This window comes from Notamacropus eugenii, chromosome 4, assembly GCF_028372415.1.
Source record: "Notamacropus eugenii isolate mMacEug1 chromosome 4, mMacEug1.pri_v2, whole genome shotgun sequence".
Classification (NCBI taxonomy): domain Eukaryota; kingdom Metazoa; phylum Chordata; class Mammalia; order Diprotodontia; family Macropodidae; genus Notamacropus; species Notamacropus eugenii.
In genome coordinates, this window is record NC_092875.1 from 245,333,928 (window position 1) to 245,354,934 (window position 21,007).

General features: G+C 34.3%; 1 protein-coding gene across 7 annotated transcripts in view; it reads right to left on the minus strand.

Annotated features, from left to right (window-relative positions):
• The window catches only part of ESCO1 (establishment of sister chromatid cohesion N-acetyltransferase 1), a 56,226-nt gene that overhangs the window by 27,579 nt on the left and 7,640 nt on the right, over window positions 1-21,007 (minus strand). For 4 of the 7 annotated variants that reach the window (XR_011966068.1, XM_072604364.1, XM_072604363.1 and 1 more), the window contains exons 2-8: window positions 17,392-17,438; window positions 15,547-15,608; window positions 13,068-13,164; window positions 10,656-12,850; window positions 8,681-8,795; window positions 6,258-6,321; window positions 4,760-4,877 (exon numbers count right to left, since the gene is read on the minus strand). Coding sequence is in view for 6 of the 7 variants with exons in the window: in XM_072604364.1 (XP_072460465.1) it covers window positions 4,760-4,877; window positions 6,258-6,321; window positions 8,681-8,795; window positions 10,656-12,848 (2,490 nt within the window). In the remaining variant the exon portion in view is untranslated. The remainder of the gene's footprint in view (window positions 1-4,759; window positions 4,878-6,257; window positions 6,322-8,680; window positions 8,796-10,655; window positions 12,851-13,067; window positions 13,165-15,546; window positions 15,609-17,391; window positions 17,439-21,007) is intronic. The other 3 variants (XM_072604367.1, XM_072604366.1, XM_072604368.1) reach the window with 1 other exon arrangement.

Here is a 21,007-nt window from a genome sequence, read left to right on the forward strand (position 1 = left end):
TTTTTAAAAAGTGATGAAGAAAAAGGTTAAAACTATATATTCAATAATTTTCCCATGGAAATTATGCTATTCTGATACCACCAAAAAAACTTTCATTAACTATATAAACTAATTAATCAATCAGTAATTATTAACTCTTTGCACCTGTATCACTTGGGCCTTTAACAATACCTGACAAACAAGTACATATTTGTTAATTAGCTGACTGAAACAATCCCTACTCACAAGAGAATTTACATTCTAAGGGAGAAATATCAAGTAGAGTATACATAAAAATAACATATAGCATAAGATAAAGTGAATAAATACAAACATATACAATGGAGTCAAACACAAATTAATTTGAGAGAGAGGACAACAGCAAATAGAGAGAGCAGAAAAGGCTCCATACTGATGATGGTGACTGATTCTCATCTTAAAGGAAAAGTGAGACTCTGGGATGGAACTAAGGAGGAAGTGAATTCTAGGTAAAGGGAATGGCCAATGAAGACATGGAGATATGAAACAAAAGCACCCTGTGGAAGGAAAACAGGAAAGCCAAGTTGGCTGGATCAAAGAAAGGCTGTAAAAACAGGTTGTACAGGACTTCAAAAGTTAAGTAGAGGAGTTTGTATTTTATTGTTGAGGCGATAGGGAACACTGGAGTTGGATGAGACATGAGTAATGATTAAATTACAAACATTACACAACAGAAAGATGCAGGGCCTTTGACAAAAGTAGGGAGGTTTGGAAGAGGGAAGGGTTTAGAGGAAAGAATAATGAGTTCAGTATTAGATACATTAAGCTTAAGAAACTTGCAAGATAGTGCTTACTACATACCAGTCATTGTGCTAAGTACTGGGAATACAAATACAAGCAAATATAGTCTCTGCTCTCACAGAGCTTACGTTCTACTTGGGGAATAAAACACAGAGGAAGAGCTGGAGGGGAACTGAGGGAAAAAGAAAATAGTTACAGCTTGGTGTACAGCACAGTGTAGCAATAACTGGTAAGTGGTATGGAAACCTAGTTCTGGGCAAGATAAGGTGAAAGCTCACTTATCATTATTTTAATTTTTGACCAATGAAAAGCTGGGCCAGAAAAACCCATACACACTCAAGATTGCTCACATGATCTATTGTGTAATACAAATATTCACATACCAAATTTTTCACTGCCCTCTCTAATCCTATCAGGTAAATTTCAATGACAAAATCAAGATGACAAAAAAGTAAAGTAATACATGTTGGAGGGAATATAAGAAAACAAATACATTAATACATGGTTAATGGAATTGTGAAATGGCCCAGCTATTCAAGAAAGTAATTTCAAACAATGTCTAAAAATTCACTACACTGTGCACAACCTTTTACTAAGCAACAGTATTACTGGACTTATACCATAAAAAAGATCAAATAAAGAAAATGAACACATCTACACAAAAAGATTCATAGCAGTGCTTTTGGTGGTGGCAAAAAAACTGAACAACAAAGGAAAGTTCATGAAGTAGGAAAGAACTGAACAAATTATAATACATGAATGTAACAGAATATTACTGTGCTGTAAAAAATGATGAAAGGGAAGATTGATAAACTTTAGAAAGCTTATTTGAATTAATGCAGTTAAATGGGTAAAAACAGAATAAAAAATTTATATAATACTATAAAGACAAACAACACTAAAAGACTTAAGAACTTTAATCAGTTCAATGACCAACCACATTTCCAAAGGACTAATGATTAAATATGCTATTCACTTCCTCAGAGAAAGGCAATAAGACTCAAGGTGCAGACTGAGATCTATTTTTCAGACATGGCCAATGCATGAGTTTATTTAGCTTGATTACACATATTTGTTACAAAGTTTTCTTTTTTCTTTATTTTTTCAATCAGAGGGGGTTGGGAAATGGAACAAAATAAGATAGAAAATAGATTTGAAAAAAATGGAAATTTTTTTAAAAGGATCAATAAAGTTAAGTTCTTATTTTAAAAAAATCAACTGCAGGGAGATTTCTGTTCCGGAGAGACCTGCAAACCTCTCGAGGGGGGTCCTTCGCGCTGCGGACTGGGCGCCGGGACTGGGAGCTGAGTGCAGCCCTGCCGCGGCACCGAGAGGAAAAGATCCGAGCGGGCTTCAGGGACAGGATCTCCAGTGGCCGCACAAGTCCCTCCACCCATAGGTGACGGGGGTTGGTGAGAGAGTCTCTTTGGCGGGTTGAGAGGGGAGTGGGGTGCCCCCATAACTCAGGCCCCTCCAGGAGGTAGAAGCTGAGAGGTGGCTGCAGACAGGGGCTCCCCAAGGGGGCAGGAGCCTGGATCCATTGTGGAAGGTCTGTGCATAAACCCCCTGAGGGAACTGAGCCTGAGAGGCGGCCCTGCCCCAACCTGACCACCTGAACTTAATCTCACACTGAATAGCAGCCCTGCCCCCGCCAAAAGCCCTAAGGCTGGAAGCAGCATTTGAATCTCAGACCCCAAACGCTGGCTGGGAGGATCAGGAGGTGAGGTGGGTGTGAGGAGAATATTCAGAGGTCAAGTCACTGGCTGGGAAAATGCCCAGAAAAGGGAAAAGAAATAAGCCTATAGAAGGTTACTTTCTTCGGGAACAGGCATTTCCTCCCTTCCTTTCTGATGAGGAAGAACAATGCTCACCATCAGGCAAAGACACAGAAATCAAGGCTTCTGTGTCCCAGCCCACCCAATGGGCTCAGGCCATGGAAGAGCTCAAAAAGAAATGTTGAAAATCAAGTTAGAGAGGTGGAGGAAAAACTGGGAAGAGAAATGAGAGAGATGAAAGAAAAGCATGAAAAGCAGATCAGCTCCCTGCTAAAGAAGAACCAAAAAAATGTTGAAGAAATTAACACCTTGAAAACTAGCCTAACTCAATTGGCAAAAGAGGTTCAAAAAGCCAATGAGGAGAAGAATGCTTTCAAAAGCAGAATTAGCCAAATGGAAAAGGAGATTCAAAAGCTCACTGAAGAAAATAGTTCTTTCAAAACTAGAATGGCACAGATGGACGCTAAGGACTTTGTGAGAAAGCATGATATCACAATACAAAAGCAAAAGAATGGAAAAATGGAAGATAATGTGAAATATCTCATTGGAAAAACAACTGACCTGGAAAATAGATTCAGGAGAGACAATTTAAAAATTTTGGGACTACCTGAAAGCCATGATCAAAAGAAGAGCCTAGACATCATCTTTCATGAAATTATCAAGGAAAACTGCCCTGAGATTCTAGAACCAGAGGGCAAAATAAATATTCAAGGAATCCACAGAACACCGCATGAAAGAGATCCAAAAAGAGAAACTCCTAGGAACATTGTGGCCAAATTCCAGAGTTCCCAGGTCAAGGAGAAAATATTGCAAGCAGCTAGAAAGAAACAATTCAAGTATTGTGGAAATACAATCAGGATAACACAAGATCTAGCAGCCTCTACATTAAGGGATCGAAGGGCATGGAATGGGATATTCCAGAAGTCAAAGGAACTAGGACTAAAACCAAGAATCACCTACCCAGCAAAACTGAGTATAATACTTCAGGGGAAAAAATGGTCTTTCAATGAAATAGAGGATTTTCAAGCATTCTTGATGAAAAGACCAGAGCTGAAAAGAAAATGTGACTTTCAAACACAAGAATGAAGAGAACCATGAAAAGGTGAACAGCAAAGAGAAGTCATAAGGGACTTACTAAAGTTGAACTGTTTACATTCCTACATGGAAAGACAATATTTGTAACTCTTGAAACATTTCAGTATCTGGGTACTGGGTGGGATTACACACACACACATGCACACACACACGCACACATACATAGAGACAGAGTACACAGAGTGAATTGAAGAGGATGGGATCATATCTTAAAAAAAAAAATGAAATCAAGCAGTGAGAGAGAAATATATTGGGAGGAGAAAGGGAGAAGTTGAATGGGGCAAATTATCTCTCATAAAAGAGGCAAGCAAAAGACTCATTAGTGGAGGGATAAAGAGGGGAGGTGAGAGAAAAACATGAAGTCTACTCTCATCACATTCCACTAAAGGAAAGAATAAAATGCACACTCATTTTGGTAGGAAAACCTATCTCACAATACAGGAAAGTGGGGGATAAGGGGACAAGCAGGGTGGGGGGGATGATAGAAGGGAGGGCATGGGGAGGAGAGTGCAATTCAAGGTCGACACTCATGGGGAGGGATAGGATCAAAAAAGAATAGAAGTAATGGGGGACAGGATAGGATGGAGGGAAATATAGTTAGTCCTACACAACACAACTATTATGGAAGTCATTTGCAAAAATACACAGATTTGGCCTATATTGAATTGCTTGCCTTCCAAAGGGAAGGGGTGGAGAAGGAGGGAGGTAAAGAAGTTGGAACTCAAAGTGTTAGGATCAACTGTAATGTTCTTACCACTAGGAAATAAGAAATACAGGTAAAGGGGTATAGAAAGCTATCTGGCCCTACAGGACAAAAGAGAAGACGGAGACAAGGGCAGAGAGGGATGATAGAAGAGAGAGCAGATTGGTCACAGGGGCAATTAGAATGCTTGGTGTTTGGGGGGGGAGGGGATAAAAGGGGAGAAAATTTGTAACCCAAATTTTGTGAAAATGAATGTTAAAAGTTAAATAAATAAATTTAATTATTAAAAAATAAAAAATAAAAAAATAAAAAAATCAACCACATCTGAAAATGTATTTATTGTTACAAGGGTTGGCTGGGAAAGTACAAAGGCATATCTGGAAATGACTAATATAGAAAAAGGCAACAAAATTTTAAAATAACTTACTATGATCAACTGCTTATCACCATCCTTCTCTGCTTCTTTTAGTTTTAAATCTTTTGAAATCTTTATTTCCAAAGGGGAATTGTACTTTGTTGATGATGAATGGTTTGGCAAACTCACCCTTCAAATTTAAAAAACAGGTTACAGTGAATTACAAAATAATTCCAGGTAACTTCAAATATTTTTTAAGTAATGTAACATTTACTATTGGTGTTCATTATTAAATAATGAATTCTAAGAAAAAAAGATTTTTCTAGACAAATTAGTAAGCCTGAATGAGCATGCTAATTAAGAATCTAAAAATGAGTACACTACATACTATGGATTTTTTAATCTTGTAAATTGTTTGCTTTATACTTATTTAATCCTTCAAATATATGAGATAGTCTTTCAAAGCATACATACATTTATTTACATATGCTTAAAGCACAAAAATAAATCTATAAAAACTGGAAAAAATTCTACAAAAACTGCAACACTTTATGTTTTGAGAATTTTCTTAATGAAAATTTTCTTTGTTTTCACTAATGTGATCAAATATATTATCTAATAATCTCTATCAGGTCTTTTTTTTTTTAATAGAACGTCTGGTTCAATTGCGTCAAGAGAGATGACAGTTAAGAAACTCCCTCTACCAATGCAGATCACAAGTCTTCTGAAACTTACAATTTTAAAAGTTACTTGTGACACTGCAAAATTAAGTGACTTGCTCAGTATCATACAGCTAGTCTGAAAGGGGTCTTGAATATATCTTCCTTGCTCTAAAATCAGTGTTCTCTCCATGATACTCCAATATCTCCCATTATCTTTTAGCTTCAACTTCCTTTTCCTGAACTTGATTTTTCATTTACCTAACTTGTCAATGTGCTACAAGTATTTTCCTATCAAACATTATAATTATTTTTTCTACAGGAATTTACACTGATCTTGGAAAAACAAAACAAGATTAAAAAGTCTTGTCAAATAAACTAAATGATAGTTAAACTCTAGGATAAGCAGAATGGTCTCAATCGGAAAACAGGTTTGGACCAGTTTCTCCCCTGAGGATTATCAAAATACAGGTTTAAAATTGGAGAGTTGTCTAATTTTTTCCCTTTTATTTGATTCTCTAATGCATTCTTCAATATATAACACAATGATTTATCAAATTTAAAACCAATCAAGAAAGGCAACATGGTATAGTAGACAAAAAGCTAGTGCTAGTCAGGAAAAGTTGATTCACGTCCCACTTTTAACAAATACTGGCTCTTATGAACCCAGGTTAATCCCGGGTTAACTTTGTGAATCCCTTTAACTTGTCAGTGACCTAATAAGAGTATAAGACACAAAGCAGCTATAGATCCGTTGGTGAAGGGCAATTACTTACTAGGAGTTCTTTATATCAGTAAAATAAAAAAATCTAGCTGTGTACAAGACAAATTCCTCTACCACCCCAAAATTTCAATTTGCCACAAATATCTTAAGAATTCATCTTTTCATCTAGACAAAGGTAATACCATACCTGTTCTCAGTGGTCTTAGATATTTGGTTATTAAAAGTGCTTATCAGCTGCTTAGGAGTTATATCTGTAATTTAATAATAAAAAAAAGATCACATTCCTAGCTACATAACTGGTCAAACTTTACCACACAAAATCAAAATATTACATATAAATTTATTACTATTTGATAAAAACCAATTAGATTTTTTTCCTCCCTCAGAGTCAATAAAATTTATACTTGTTTTATACACTGTGAATTTTAAGAAAGGAACAAAGGGTAATCAATCAATACGAGACTTTATCCCCAAATAAAAGATTTTTATTATTGAATTATTTATTTATTTAAGTGTTTAATACACACTTTTATATGTTAATGCACTATTAGTGGAATTGTAACCTGGCCCAGCCGTCCTGGAAATCAATTTAGAATTATGCTCCAAAGTTACTTAACTGAACAAGCCCTTTGATCTACTGATACCACAACTAGTTCTATACCCCCAAATAAAGAAGAAAAGGTTATATATTTACCAAAAAAAAAAAATAAAAAAAACTTACAGCAGTTTCTTTTGTTGTGGTAAAGAACTGAAAGCTAAGTGAGTACCACCAAGGAATGGTTGAACAAATGAGGGTATATGAATGTAACAGAATACTATCGTGCAAAAAGAAATGAAGGCTGTTTCAGAGAAATCTGGGAAGACTGATGAATTGATGAACAATAAAGATTTTTTTTTCCACTTAGTAGTATTTTATTTTTTTCCAATAACATATAGTTTTCAAAATTCACTTTTATAAGATTTTGAGTTCCAAATTTTTCTCCCTCCCTCACCAAGATAGCAAGCAATCTGATATAACCTATACATGTACAATCATATCAAACATACTTCCACACATTATACACCATGTAAAAGAAGAATCAGAATAAAAGGGAAAAACCATAAGAAACAATAAAAGGGAGAGAAAATAGCATCTGCATTCAGATACTAAAATAGTGATCTGCACTCAGACTCCATAGTTCTTTCTCTAGATGTGGACAACATCTTCCATCATGAGTCCCTTGGAATTGTCTTAGATCACTGCACTGCTGGGAAGAGCTAAGTCTGCCACAGTTAATTATCATACAACATTGCTGTGTACAATGTTCTCCTGGTTCTCCTCATTGATGAAGAGTAAAGTAAGTAGAACCAGGAGAACAATATATACTATAATACCGATATTGTAAAAATGAACTATTCTGAAAGATAAAGAACTATGGTCAATGCAATAACCAACCCTTCCTCCAGAAGACTGATAATGAAAAATGTTGCCAACTCATGACAGACTTGTGAAATCAACACATTTTTGAGCAAAGCCAATGTGGGAATTTGTTTTACTTAACTATATAACAGACTTATGCATTTCTTCCCCTCTAACCCCAGGAAGAAGGGAGGGGAGATGTACAAAGAGAAAAAAAAATGCTTGAAAAAAATTTTTAATTATTTTAAAAAAAAAAACAAATGGCAATGGGAGGCAGAAGAAAAATAAGGATATTAAAGCCACTAAAATACCAAAAAACTAAAAATCAAGTTCAGTTTTATATACAATGTTTTTCTATTCTTGTATAATGAAATATATTCATGTTTACTATATTTAAATTTATAACAAAAAAATAAAAACTTATCTACTGAGCTGATTTGGATTTACTCTTTTATGAGAACACAATAAGAAAGATGGGAGATAAATATAACTTCAACTGCCTAGGTCTTATCTTTAGCACCTTCCTTTAGCAGAGTGATAATCATAAATTTCTCTTTTATCTGCCAGTACAATCAAGAAAACAATAACCAAATGGCTCAAACAATATTATTTTATGAAGGGGAATAGGTTTCATCAAGATTACAAGTATTTTGTAAGATATCATGCATACATCTATGATAATAGATGGCAACATTAAAACGATCAAGAACCTAATACTGAGTTAGCAGTGTTAACTAAACAGAATTTCAGTAACTGAAGGTTACGAATGAGGATATGAAGTAATGAAAGACTTCAGAAAGCCTCTGTATTTTTTGAATACTCTACAGTTGCTACTGACTAGCTTAAAAGTATTAATCAGTTCTTGAAGATGTGAGTTATAGGTATTCTAAAATAAAAACAAAATAAAAAGTCACTATATAGAGACTCCAGGAAAAGAATCAAGAATAAATTAGTTACATTAGAATTCTTTAGATAAAACCAAATCTCCAGATTCTAGAATGTAAAGGAACAGATAAAATGTTTAAATCTCCTAGAAAATAAAATCTCACTATAAAAGGCTGTACTTTATCTAGAAATAACTTGCAAGTCTAAAAGATTTGAACGATGCCTAGTGAAATGAACAGTTATTATGGAGGGAGATTTTTTTTCTTATTCTAGTAAAGTATTTCTGAACTTTGACAAATTCAACCAACTTAATTTCAAAATATTACCTGGAGATTTATTTTCTCCTGTATCATTTCTGGCTTGATTAAGAAGAAGCGGCACTGCTCTAGCATTTTTCATTGGAGTGTTTTCCGGGCTGGATTCCAAATATAAGCTGAAACTCTGAACATACACAATTCAAAATTTTAATACATTCTGAATCAAACCATTTCTCCCTCTGCATTAATTTCTGTCCCTTAACCCAAGTAAGTACTAGATGTTACTAAAACTGATAAAAAGAGAGTACATAAAGAGAAAAGTACATTTTATATTCACAAAGAACTTTACTTACTAATATTAAGGAGATCCCTCAAAAATACATGGTTTATGAGTTATTCTTACCTTAATAAACTACAAGTTAAGCCAACTGATTTATTCAAAAATTATCATCCCTACAAAAATTCTGCACAGTGTACAAAATTTACTTCAACTCTGGCCAATTTCGTTTTCCCAACTATCACTTCCTCTTTCTTCAAGGATTACTGATCTATTGCACAAGTGACAAAGGGCAGAATTTGAAATAACCAAGTGATTCAGTGTAGATTAGGCAAGATTAAATGAGCTAGCCTTAAAAGTTAAGGGCTGACTTAACTGGACCTTATTAAGAAAGTAGTTTGTCTCTAGCATTTTTTACTTTCTCATCCTTACTAATGCCAGCACACCCCATTCCTTATCCTCTTTTCTACCCATGTACTATGTGCCAGTCTTGCTTTTATCTAACTGAGGCACTACTATGGAGTCAGATGATTCAGATTAAAATCTCAGTTATACTTCATAGTTATGTGACTTTGGGAAAACTAACAATGCTCTTTGAGACCCTTTCCTTTTCTGTAAAATGAAGAGTAACACAGAATAATTCAAGAACTGAGAACAAAAAGGTATGAGTATGCTACCTACAAAACCCTCTATGAACGTTAGTTGATAAACCTGTTGGCTTATAAGGTAGTGTGACAGTTTACACAAATACCTGGAAAGATCAGAGTAAGACTACTACAATGCAATTCAGCATAGTAACTTTTGTGATGAAGCCATCAATGAATAACAATCCCACTAGCAAAACAGGATGGCCACCACTTGCACATCTCCAGCTAGCAACCATTTTTTAAAGGTTGTCCTCTGCTAATTCCTTACTAATTGTGATGGAAACTAAAAAGGGAACAGAAAATAAGAGTATATATCATGTTCCTTTTTGTCCCTCTGTGAGGTGTCTTACGGCACACTGATTTATATTTCAGGCTTCTAGCAATAAGATTCAAACTCTTAATTATAAAGCCAGATGAACATACACAGGATTTGAAATGACATGAATTGAAAATCGGATGAAGGAAATGGAAGGTTATTTCACCTCAAGAAGAAATGAGTTGGGAGGATATAAGTTCACTATTTACAAATATCATTTGGACTAGATGATTCCACGTATTTTACTTGGAACCAAAGGGCTAAACTAGGACCTTTATTCCTATCATACAATAGTTAAGTCTGTACCAATGTTTCAGGGTTTTTAAACCACTTTCTAAAATACAAATATGTAAAAATTTTGACAAAAATAGGCTTCCTCCAATTCATATCAGATTTAGACAAACAGGGTTAAAAGCAACAGAAATTAAGAGAGCATGTGGGAATTGTTAAATGAAGAAAGAAAAATCAGGTTTTCTGCAGGAAATTTACATATAAGGTACCATCAAAAAAAAAAAAAAAAAGACCGCAATTTACATGGAAATTTGAAGACTATAAAGGAAGTACCTTACATTGCCCTCCACTGGTTTTAATTATCTCTCCAAGTTAGTAAAGAGCTTTACTTGTCCGTATGTTAATTAGCAGTTAGTTTATACCTCCCTTATATACATAACCTGACCTTAACAAATGATTTTTTAAACTAAAGCATTTTTAGCTAAAGAAAACATGATATTATTATTTGGGTCAAACTACTTTTTATAAAGTACCCATGTCCCTTCGATTATTATATACAATGAAATTGATTACCTCATCAAGTGTTGGTTCAAGAGAATGTTTCATCGGATTATCCATTGATGATTTGGGAGGAGGTTTAATTTTATTATCCAGATGACCATTTTCAGTAGCCCTTTCTGTAGTTTTGGTTTTTTCAGTTGTTTTATCACTTTTTACTTCTTGAAAATAAATCTCTTTTTGTTTTTCCTCCTGGCATGTTAAATCTTTGTCATCACATGGTTTCGGCATTAGCAATTGGCTTTGACTTTTTGGATGATGCATTTCTGAAGCTGTAAGATGAATTGAAGCTTGTGGAAGTGTAGGTTTCGTTTTTAATAGGTCCATTTTAGGAGCAACTGGAGAACCTAAACTATTCAGACGTAAATGATTGGCTTTTCCTAGCTTAATTTTGGTCCATTTGGATTTCTTACTAGCCAGTCTGTTTAAACCATTTAACACGCATTTTACAGGATTGGCTTTTCTACTAGGGAAGAAACGTTTGCACTGAACATTTTCATTTGGTTCCTTCTGAGTAATCATCTGTGTTTCAATTCCAGTCGGCTCCAACTTTGTTGACTTCTCATCCTCTTTTCCACCTTCAGTAAATGAAGATTCTCTCTTCACCTCAACTGTATCTGACTCAATTTCACCTGCAATTTCTTCACATAGCTCAAGGATGCTAACACGTTTTGTCTTTACAATGTCCTCTGAATGTTTATCGATGTTTCCTTCGGTTATTGTTGGTTGTGAATTTTTTGATTTTGTTTTGCTTTTCAGTTTTAGATGAACTGACTCCTTCTTATTAATTTCCTCATTCCTTTTTGGAAGCGGGGAAGTAGCCATTTTTACTTTTTTGTCTTGGGAAGAGATGACAGGGACTGAATTTTTTTCTTTCTTAATATCATGCTGGTGACATTTTTCAGATCCTTGCTTACGCTGAGGACCACAGGCACCTTCTAATTTATTATTTACCTTGCATTTCTTTCTTTTTGGTGAATTTGATACTTCACTCACTGTGCTTCTGTCTTCTTTCGAGTCAGAACTTGTGAGTTTTCGTTTCAAATTTTTCTGCACAACTTTAATTTCAGTGGGTTTAGTTTTAGCTTTGCTACAGGACTCTGCTCTGTTAGTTGATATACTCTGCTTTACTTCTAGGACTTGACTTTTAATTTCTCTGTTACGCAGTGACTTTGTTGAAACATCTGCTAACTGTTGTAGTCTTTGTGATCTCCTATTGAGCTGTTCATTCAACTGAGTGCCACATTTTGATTTGGCAGTTTCTTGAGCTGATTTTTTCTGATGTTTCTTACTTTGTCTTGGTTCTTGTGAATGTTTCTTCACAGTCATCTGGGTTTTGTGAATGCAGTTAGTAGATTTTTTCTCATTAAAGAAAGCTTTTGTTGACCTGGTGGCCATGTGTGTTCCTAGTTCAGATTCATTTGTGTCACAGTCACTGGAAGATTTACTTGATAGTTTTTCTAGTTCCTTGCAAGTTGATTTTGTTAGAGTCCTCTGAGAATTATTAACTCCTTGTCCTTTTTTATTGTTATTTACTATTTTAGTTGATGTAGCAGAATTATTTTCTTTTGGTTTTCCCCTTGTAGATTTCATTTCTGACTGAGGACTCCTTTGAGTAGTTTTAAATGTCCTTGTAGAATCTAATATTGAATGCCTAGTATTTTTGATGTTCTGGATTCCAGAACTGTTCTTAAAATCTGTTTTCAACTGATGCTGACATTCATTTTCAAAATAAGTTTTAGTTTCACTCAAATTAGTTTTCTCTGTCTTTCCTGGGGCAGTACTAGAAATAGTATGTTTGGACACTGAAAGATTCTTATGTTTTACTTTGGAAGATCTGGGGGAAGTCTGAGGACAATTTATCCCATTTGGAGATTTTAGTGCTGATTTTGTTAATGGCAAAGTTTTATGGGTAGTTCTATTTAATTCAGGTTCAGATTGTGACTTTTCAACTAATTTAGTCTGATAAGAAGACCGAGTAAAATTATTGGTGTTTTTATTGGTCACTGACCTGTCAGTTTTGACAAAGGTTTTGGGAGATTTTTTCTTCTGTACTTTACAGTTATTTGATTTTGATTTATTTGACACATGTCGTGTTTCGAAGCTTCTCTCTCTGTTTGCAGAGTTTGTCAGTTTGCTGCTGTTATCTAGTTTCCTCCGTTTTGCAGAATGTTCTACTAGCGTAGATTTCCTTTTCTGTGCTGCCATTTCTGCAAGTTAAAAAAAAATTTTTATACCTTATTCTAACCATCGCAATGTACATAAATAACCTCAATTTATCAGCATCTGAACCTTTTAATTCTGACTTACTCTATACAGGATTACATTGATAGTGCATATACTGATGACTCTTATATTTAAGCCATAACTTTCTTTATTTGAACACAATTCAGTTGAAGTTCAATATTTCAAATGTGTTTTACTTACAGTTTCTCCCTAAAGGATGTAACTTCAGCCACCTTAACTTCTCAAAATATGACAAAAGCATTCCTTATAAACTTGCTCTTGACACATTACATTTTACCTAAAGGGAAGATTAGGTATGAAAACATTTAAATTTAGTGAAAGAAGACAATAGAAATATTTCTCCTAAGATAATAGGGAGTTGGGGGAAAGCACTAGTCTATGAATTACCACCTGGCTTCTAGGCCCAGGTCTGCTAATTCATAGCTGTAAGATTTTGGGACAAATCCTCTACTTATCTGAGCTCCAACTATCTAGAAAATGATGCTGATACCTTCATGATCCAACTCACAGATTGTGAGAATCAAAAATAATCAAATATATGAAAAGTGTGCTCTGTAACCTGTATCACAGTATTAATAGTAGCACTACATGGTTCCACAAATACAGGTATTGATTTCTACATAACTAATTAGAATTGGATTTTTTAAATTCTCATTTAGGATAATAATTTTTCTGTTACAGAAATTCAGTCATTGGGAGGCAGTCTGGTAAAATGGAAAGAATACCAAGTTTGAAAAATCAGAGAAAAATGGGTTCAAATCCTAGCTTTATCACTTACTACCTGTGTGGTCTTGGACAAGTCACTTAATCTTATCTTTAAAATTATAAGGCTAGACTAGATGATTTCTAATGTCCCTATCCTCTCTCTCGATTTTCTTTCTAACTATCTAACTGCTCTTTCTCAGTGTTCTTTGCCAAATAAGTTATCCAAGTCACATCTGCTAACCATGAGCATACATAGAACACAAGGTTCTGTCCTGAAATCACTACTTCTCTCTCTCAAAACTATTTCACTTGGTCATCTCATCTGCTCCCATGGATTCAATTAACATCTACTGTAAGCTAATGATTACAGTCTCTGCTGACTTCCAGTTTCACATCTCTAATTATCTATTAGGTATCTCAAACTGGATATATCATAGAGATGTTAAATTCAACATATCCAAAACTGAACTTGTTCTCTTTCCTCAACCCTTCCAAACTTCTCTCTTAAAAAGGAACCACTATCCTCTCTAGAACCCCTTACTAACAATCTAGTTATCCTTGACCCAGTTCTCTCTCACTTACCATATCCAATCTGCTGTTAAGGCCTGTCAATTTTACCTTTATATTATTTCTTACAAATGTCCTCTTTGCTCTTCTGATAATGCTATCCTGGTACAGGCTCTCATCTTCTCACACCTGGATTACTGCAATAGCTTGCTTCTTGGTCTTCCTGACACAAATCTTTCTCCATTCCATTTTACCCTTCACTCAGCTGTCAGCCTGATCTTTCTAAACTGCCTGTACAATCATATAAACTTCTTACTCAATAAGCTCCAATGTCTCCCTAATATCTTCAGGATCAAATAAAAAATCCTGTTTGGCAGGATATAATGCAATGATATATCAACAAATTTTGTTCTGTGCTTATGCCATGCTAAGTACATCCTATTTATTCACTATCAGTCAAATGTTCAGATCAAGTTCAGAGAAATGAGAAGTCCTGTTGACAGGATCTGGTCGGGTACAAGAATAACAAACATATTTACCCAATAACCCTCTAAAAAAGGATCAGGAAGTGGATGTAAGACCTACAAATATTAAGTAGTTACATTAACATCTCCTGGTCTCCTCTCAAAAGCAACAATCTGACATGATTTTTCCTTGTGACCAGCAAGGATGGTAGTGAAAAAATGCCAAGATATCTGATAAATATGGGAATCACTTCCATGGTTTAGCAACTTAAGAAATCCTCCAAAACAAATATAGTTAATACAATAAACATATTCATAAAATTTCATGATAATGATTAAAGATAAAGAAATATAAGTTAATTTTAAGATGTAAACCAAAGCAACTCATTACAGAGCAATACTAAGTGATTTTAAATCTTTCTCAAGAATTAAAAGCTCTTAAGAAATTATATGTTTGTATGCCCATCTGGCACTAAAATCCTCATTTAACATCTAATTATACTAAAATTTTCAGCAACATTTTTCTAGAATCACAGAATTTCATCACTGGGAAGGTCATTTAATCCAACTAATCCCTGAAGCAAAAATAGTCTAACCAACTGTCTAATAAAGGGTCATTCAGTGTCTATTTAAAAGATGTTCAGAGACTGAGAATGACAGAGATTTTGTATTTTGTGCCTTTAGTATTTTAACAGCTGAAGTAGTTAAGATTACAATTCCACACAATTAGTACCTTACACTTAATATTACTTTTCACATTAGTTTTAGTAGTTCTAAATTATATACTATCTACAGAAGTACAATTATAAAATTATTTAATAAGATTAACACAACTATGTTAACAGTTTATGCTATTTCAGTGGTGAGTTGGTGAAGAAGTGAATTTTTCTTCTTTGAAAATCTCAATAAAATAGTATAAATAATACATGACACCCAAAGCACCAAATAATTCATCCTGGAAAAGACAATTATTATTTACTTACCTCACAAAAAAGGCTTGAGATAACTTTTTAAAAATTGGATAGTCAATTTTTTTTTAACAATTCTATAAAAAAAAAAAACAGAAGAGAGGGTCCGTTATTAATGTACATCAATGAACTCTGTAAAAGAAAGCCATCATAAAAATATTTTATAATAATTTTCATTTAATTAATTCACTAAGCCATCTTAAAAACAAAGGCTGAATTGCCCATTTACTTGACATTGTCTACTATAATTGTGCTCAGAAAATACAAGCACATTTAAATCAGACCCAATGTCCCACTTTTCCACAGCATTACATTTTTTCCCCTCGAGGATTCCCAACTTAGCAAAGACTAGACTTCAAGGGTAGAATAACTTTGAGAAATGTAGAAAAAGTTCATTTAAAATTTTTTTCAATAATTACATTGCCAATAAAAATTTAATAAAGATGCATTAACTTGCACATTATTCTATATTCAATATTTCTAGTTGAATTAACTCATCTAATAGCTTAGAAATTCTAATATTTCTAAACAAAAAAACTGATAATTCCCTAATTATCCATCAAACTTGTTAGTTACATAAATTTCAGCCTGCCTTTTATTACGCTATCTTCTCTAATTTGTTTAATATTTAAGAGTATTCATTTCTTCTATATAGTATGTTACATTCAAGGAAGTCAACCTGTTTGGTAACTAGACTATGAATCCTTATATAACGATTCAGACCTGCTAAAACTCATCCATGACCATTCCCCCAATCAAAAAATTACACAAAAAGAGAATACTACAGGAAAGTCACGATACTATAGAGTCATTTTAAAAAGCAGAAAGGAAAGTTTTTTCCAAGGGTAACAAACAGTTCAGGAAGTGGTGCTGAGCAGTGCTGTCTCTAAAATTCTATACTTGTTAATTTGATACTCTGTGAACATTAGGTTTTATAATAAACAGTGCCAAAACTGATTGTAAATTATAATTATTATAGCAATTACTTAAAAGGACAGCAACTACCCACCTCGAGGGTCAATTGTTTACCAAAGATTTTTAAAATGTCTTGCTGCAAAGTTCTGGTATTGCCCTAAATTCTGTAATGACAGCACTTCTCTGGAACCAGATGCTTTTATGCTTCCTGTGCTTACCTCTCATTGCCTGAGTAACAGATTCTCCATAAATCTCTCTTTTCTACAGGGTAGCTTTTGTATTGATGTTAGTATGCTCATAAATGACACAACTCCTTCTTTCATTTTCCCTAATGAACTCTCTACCCATAGAGAAGAGAAGAGCTTACTTTTCTATTTTTCTACCTTCCTCTAAAAATTATTAAGATGGGAGCTGATAAATGCCTAGGGACTTGGATTTTTCATTTAATTTGAGGACTCCAAATCTATTCTATTGTTTGGATCCAATACTATTATATAACTATTTAAATTAACTTCCTAAATGATCACCTTTCAGTTCACTTATACATACACTGAAGTTAACAGCAGCTGCATTGCAGACCAGCCTCAAAACTGTCAACTTATAAAACTACATTTCTAGTCAAGCTTCTGATTGGTAATAAGTGCTAATACTAAACCTTAAATTGACTTACTGGGACACAAAAGCAAAATAATGAGAATTGTGTACAATATTTTTTTTTAAATTAAGCTACAGGTTGACTGTACCCAACATCTAAATGCACAGCTAAATGATGACTTACCCTAGAAAGGAAATAACAAAATATAAAGCTAATGAGAAGTACCATAATTAAATCTTTTAGTTTATCAGTTGCATAACATTCTCTACTTTATCAACACTGACTTGGTATGGCTACACAATTGCCAATAAGTTGCCTAAAATTTATAAACATTTACATATAATACTCACATCTGAAAAGAAGCTCCACGAAGAAAGCCCAGGAAAATATGAAGTATCTAGTTTAAAAGCATAAAAAAAATGTCAAAAATATTCAGACCTAGTCTAAAATGCACAAACTACATTCTATTTTACAGTCTGCATTCAGCATGAATACATTATTTTTTTACTTTGCAGCTTTTCATAGGCAAAGAAGTTAGCGAAATTGTTAAAAAACAGTTCACATTTTAAACTTTTGCAAACATTTATTTATATTTTGAGCCTTAGAAAAAAGTATGAAATTTTTGATTAATCTTTCAACAACTACTATGTGGCTCCAAGTTAACGAAAGAAAATTGAAAATAGAAGCAATTGCTAAACAAAGGTTTTTAGCATGGAAAAACTCACCAAGAAAATGACACTTCAACTACAAACATCCACAGAAAGTACTGTTCAGACAAAAATATCTTAAATCCTACCCTCCCATCCCCCTCCCCCAAGAACCCCAGTATGCTAAGATGATTCCACAGACAATCATAGCTGTTAGATCTAATTCTATAACCTGGATTGGATGACAAAGAAAAGGCTAACCAAACTCCTGAAACAGGTCAAAAAATAATTTGATGGAATACTATTGTGCTATAAGAAATAATGAACAGGAAGACTTCAGAGAGGCCTGGAAAGACTTATGTGATCTAATGCTGAGTGAAAGGAGCAGAACCAGGAGAACTCTGTGCACAGCAACGATCACAGTGTGCAAGAGTTTTTTCTGGTAGACTTGGAACACTTCATTGCAATGCAAGGACTTAAAAAAAAATTCCCAATGGTCAGAAGGAAGACAAGAAAGCTAAATTCTGAAGGTGACAAGGAAGAAGCCAATCCAAGCCTCTGGCTGTCCCCCTCTCTCTGACTACTGATCTCCCTGGCATCCTTTAAAGTCCAAACAAAAATCCCACTCCCTGCGATTTCCTATTTATCGTGTATGTGATTTGTTTTGTATATACTTGTTTGCTCACTGTCTCTCCCACTAGACTGTAAGCTCCCTGACAGCAAGGACTGTCTTTTGCCTCTTTCCCTATCCCAAGCACTTAGCAGTCCCTGGCACACAGTGGGCACTTACTGAAATGTTTACAGATCAATTAGGGGGAGGGGGCATAGTAAGATAGTATAGCTGAATTGTAGAGCATGTGGAGGGATTTCAAGTTTAACAGACCTGGAAAGGGCCTAGATCTGAGAAGGGCTTTAAATGCCAAACACACAGGACTTTATATTTTATTCTGAAAGTTACTGGGGAGCCACTAGAGTTCAGTAAAATCACTTTGGCAGGACAACTGAGGAAAGATTGGAGATACAACAATTAAAAAGCTAATACATAAGATACAGGCATGAGATGCTGAGGTGGCTTTGTGAATGGAAAGGAGAAAAATAGAAGAGATGCTGTGAAGGCAGTAATGACAAGACATGACAACAGATGGGATATGTGGAATGATAATGAAAAGTAAAGGCTGACACTAAGATTGGGAGGCTGGGTGACTGGGAGGATGTTGTAAGCTAGATAATAAGAGAAAAGATGGAAAAAGCATGGTTTGGGGGAAAGATAATGAGTCACTTGGCCACGCTGAGTTTGAGATGCCTATGTAACATCAAATTTAAGACGGTCAAAAGATAGTTGATGATACACAATGTGAAGTTAGGACAGCTTATAAATTCCTATGGGAATCATCTTCTTAGAGATGAGAGTTACACCCATGGGAACTGAGGAGATCACTAAACAAGATGGTACAGGGTAGGAATTCTTTACCTGTTTTTGTGTTACAAACCCCAATGGTAATCTGTTGAAAACTATGTACTCCTTTCAAAGAATAATGTTTTAAATGGTATAAAATAAGCATTGTGAGATGTAAAATGGATAATTCTGATTACATGAAATTTACAAATAAAACCAATGTAGCCAAGATTAGAAGGAAAGCAAAAAAATTGGGTGAAAAAATTATAGACAGTTTCTTGGATAAAAGTCTCATATCTCAAATATATAGAGAACTCTGTCAAATTTATAAGAATATGAGTCATTCCACTGTTGGGGGAGTTGTGAACTGATCCAGTCATTTTGGAGATCAATTTGGCACTATGCCTAAAGAGCTATAAATTTGTGCATACCCCTTGACCCAACAAAACCATTACTAAATCCATATCACAAAGACACCCCACCAATATCCAAAAAAAAAAAAGGAAAGAGAAAAGAAAAGGAAAAGTACCTATTTGTACAAAGATAGCTATAACTCCTCTTTTTGTAGTGGCAAAGACTTGGAAATTGATGGAATGCCCACCAAGTGCAGAATGGTGGAACAAGTTGTGGTCTATAATAGTACTACTACGCTAGAAGAAACCAAGTCTTTGGAAAAAGCTGGAAAGATAATCATATGAACTGATGCCAAGTGATTAGAACCATAATGCTGCACACAATAACAGTAATATTGTACGATGATTAACTATGAATGAATTAGCTATTCTCAGCAAAACAATGATCCGAATTCCAAAGGATTCATGATGAAAAGTGCTATACTCCTCCAGAGAAAGAACTGACGGAACCTGAATGCACATTGAAGCATATCATTTTTCACTTTATTTGTATGTGTATTGTTGGGTCTTTTGGTCTGTGTTTTTCTTTCTGAACATGACTAACATGAGAATATGTTTTGCATGACTGCATATATATAATCTATATCAAATTGGCTGCCATTTCAGAGAAGGTGGAGGGAATGGAGTGAGAGAATTTGGCATTAAAATTTTTTTAAATGTTAAAAATTGTTTTTATATATAATTATTTATATATATAATTTTATACATATATTTATATATATATAATTGTTTTTATATATATATATATTTCAAAAAAACTAGGGGTTATTCCCCACTTGATGATAAATGGTCAAGGGATATAAAAAGGCAATTTTTGGAGGAAAAAAATCAAAGCTCTATATATAGTCATATAAAAAAATGCTCTGAATCACTACTGATAAGAGAAATGCAAATAAAAACAACTTTGAGACATCATCTCATACCTATCAGATTGGCTACAGTGATAGAAGGGGAAAATGACAAATGCTGGAGGGGATATAAAAAAACTGGGACACTAACACAGTATTAGTGGAACTGTGAACCAATCCAACTATTCTGGAAAGCAATCTGGAATCATGTCCAAAGAGTTATAAAACTGTACATATCCTTTAACCCTGCAATATTACTATTAAGTCTGTTTCCCAAGGTGATAATGGAAAAAAAGGAAAAGAACATCTATGTTCTAAAACATTTATAGCAGCTCTCTTTGCTGCTATATGAAAAATGAGGGGATGAGCATCAATTGGGGAATGGCTGAACAACCAAAGAACATGTTGATTTTAGAAAAACATGGAAAAACTTGCATGAAATAATAAAGAGTAAAATGAGTAGAACAAAGAAAATGAACAGCAATATTGTTCCAAGAGCTAATGTGAATGACTTAGCTATTGTGAATTATGTGAACATTCAAGTCAACTACAAAGGACCTATGAAGGAAGATGCTATTTACTTCCACAGAAAGAACCAATATATGGAAGTATATATTGTATAGTTTCACATACATCTGTGTGTGTGAATGTGTGTACGTGTG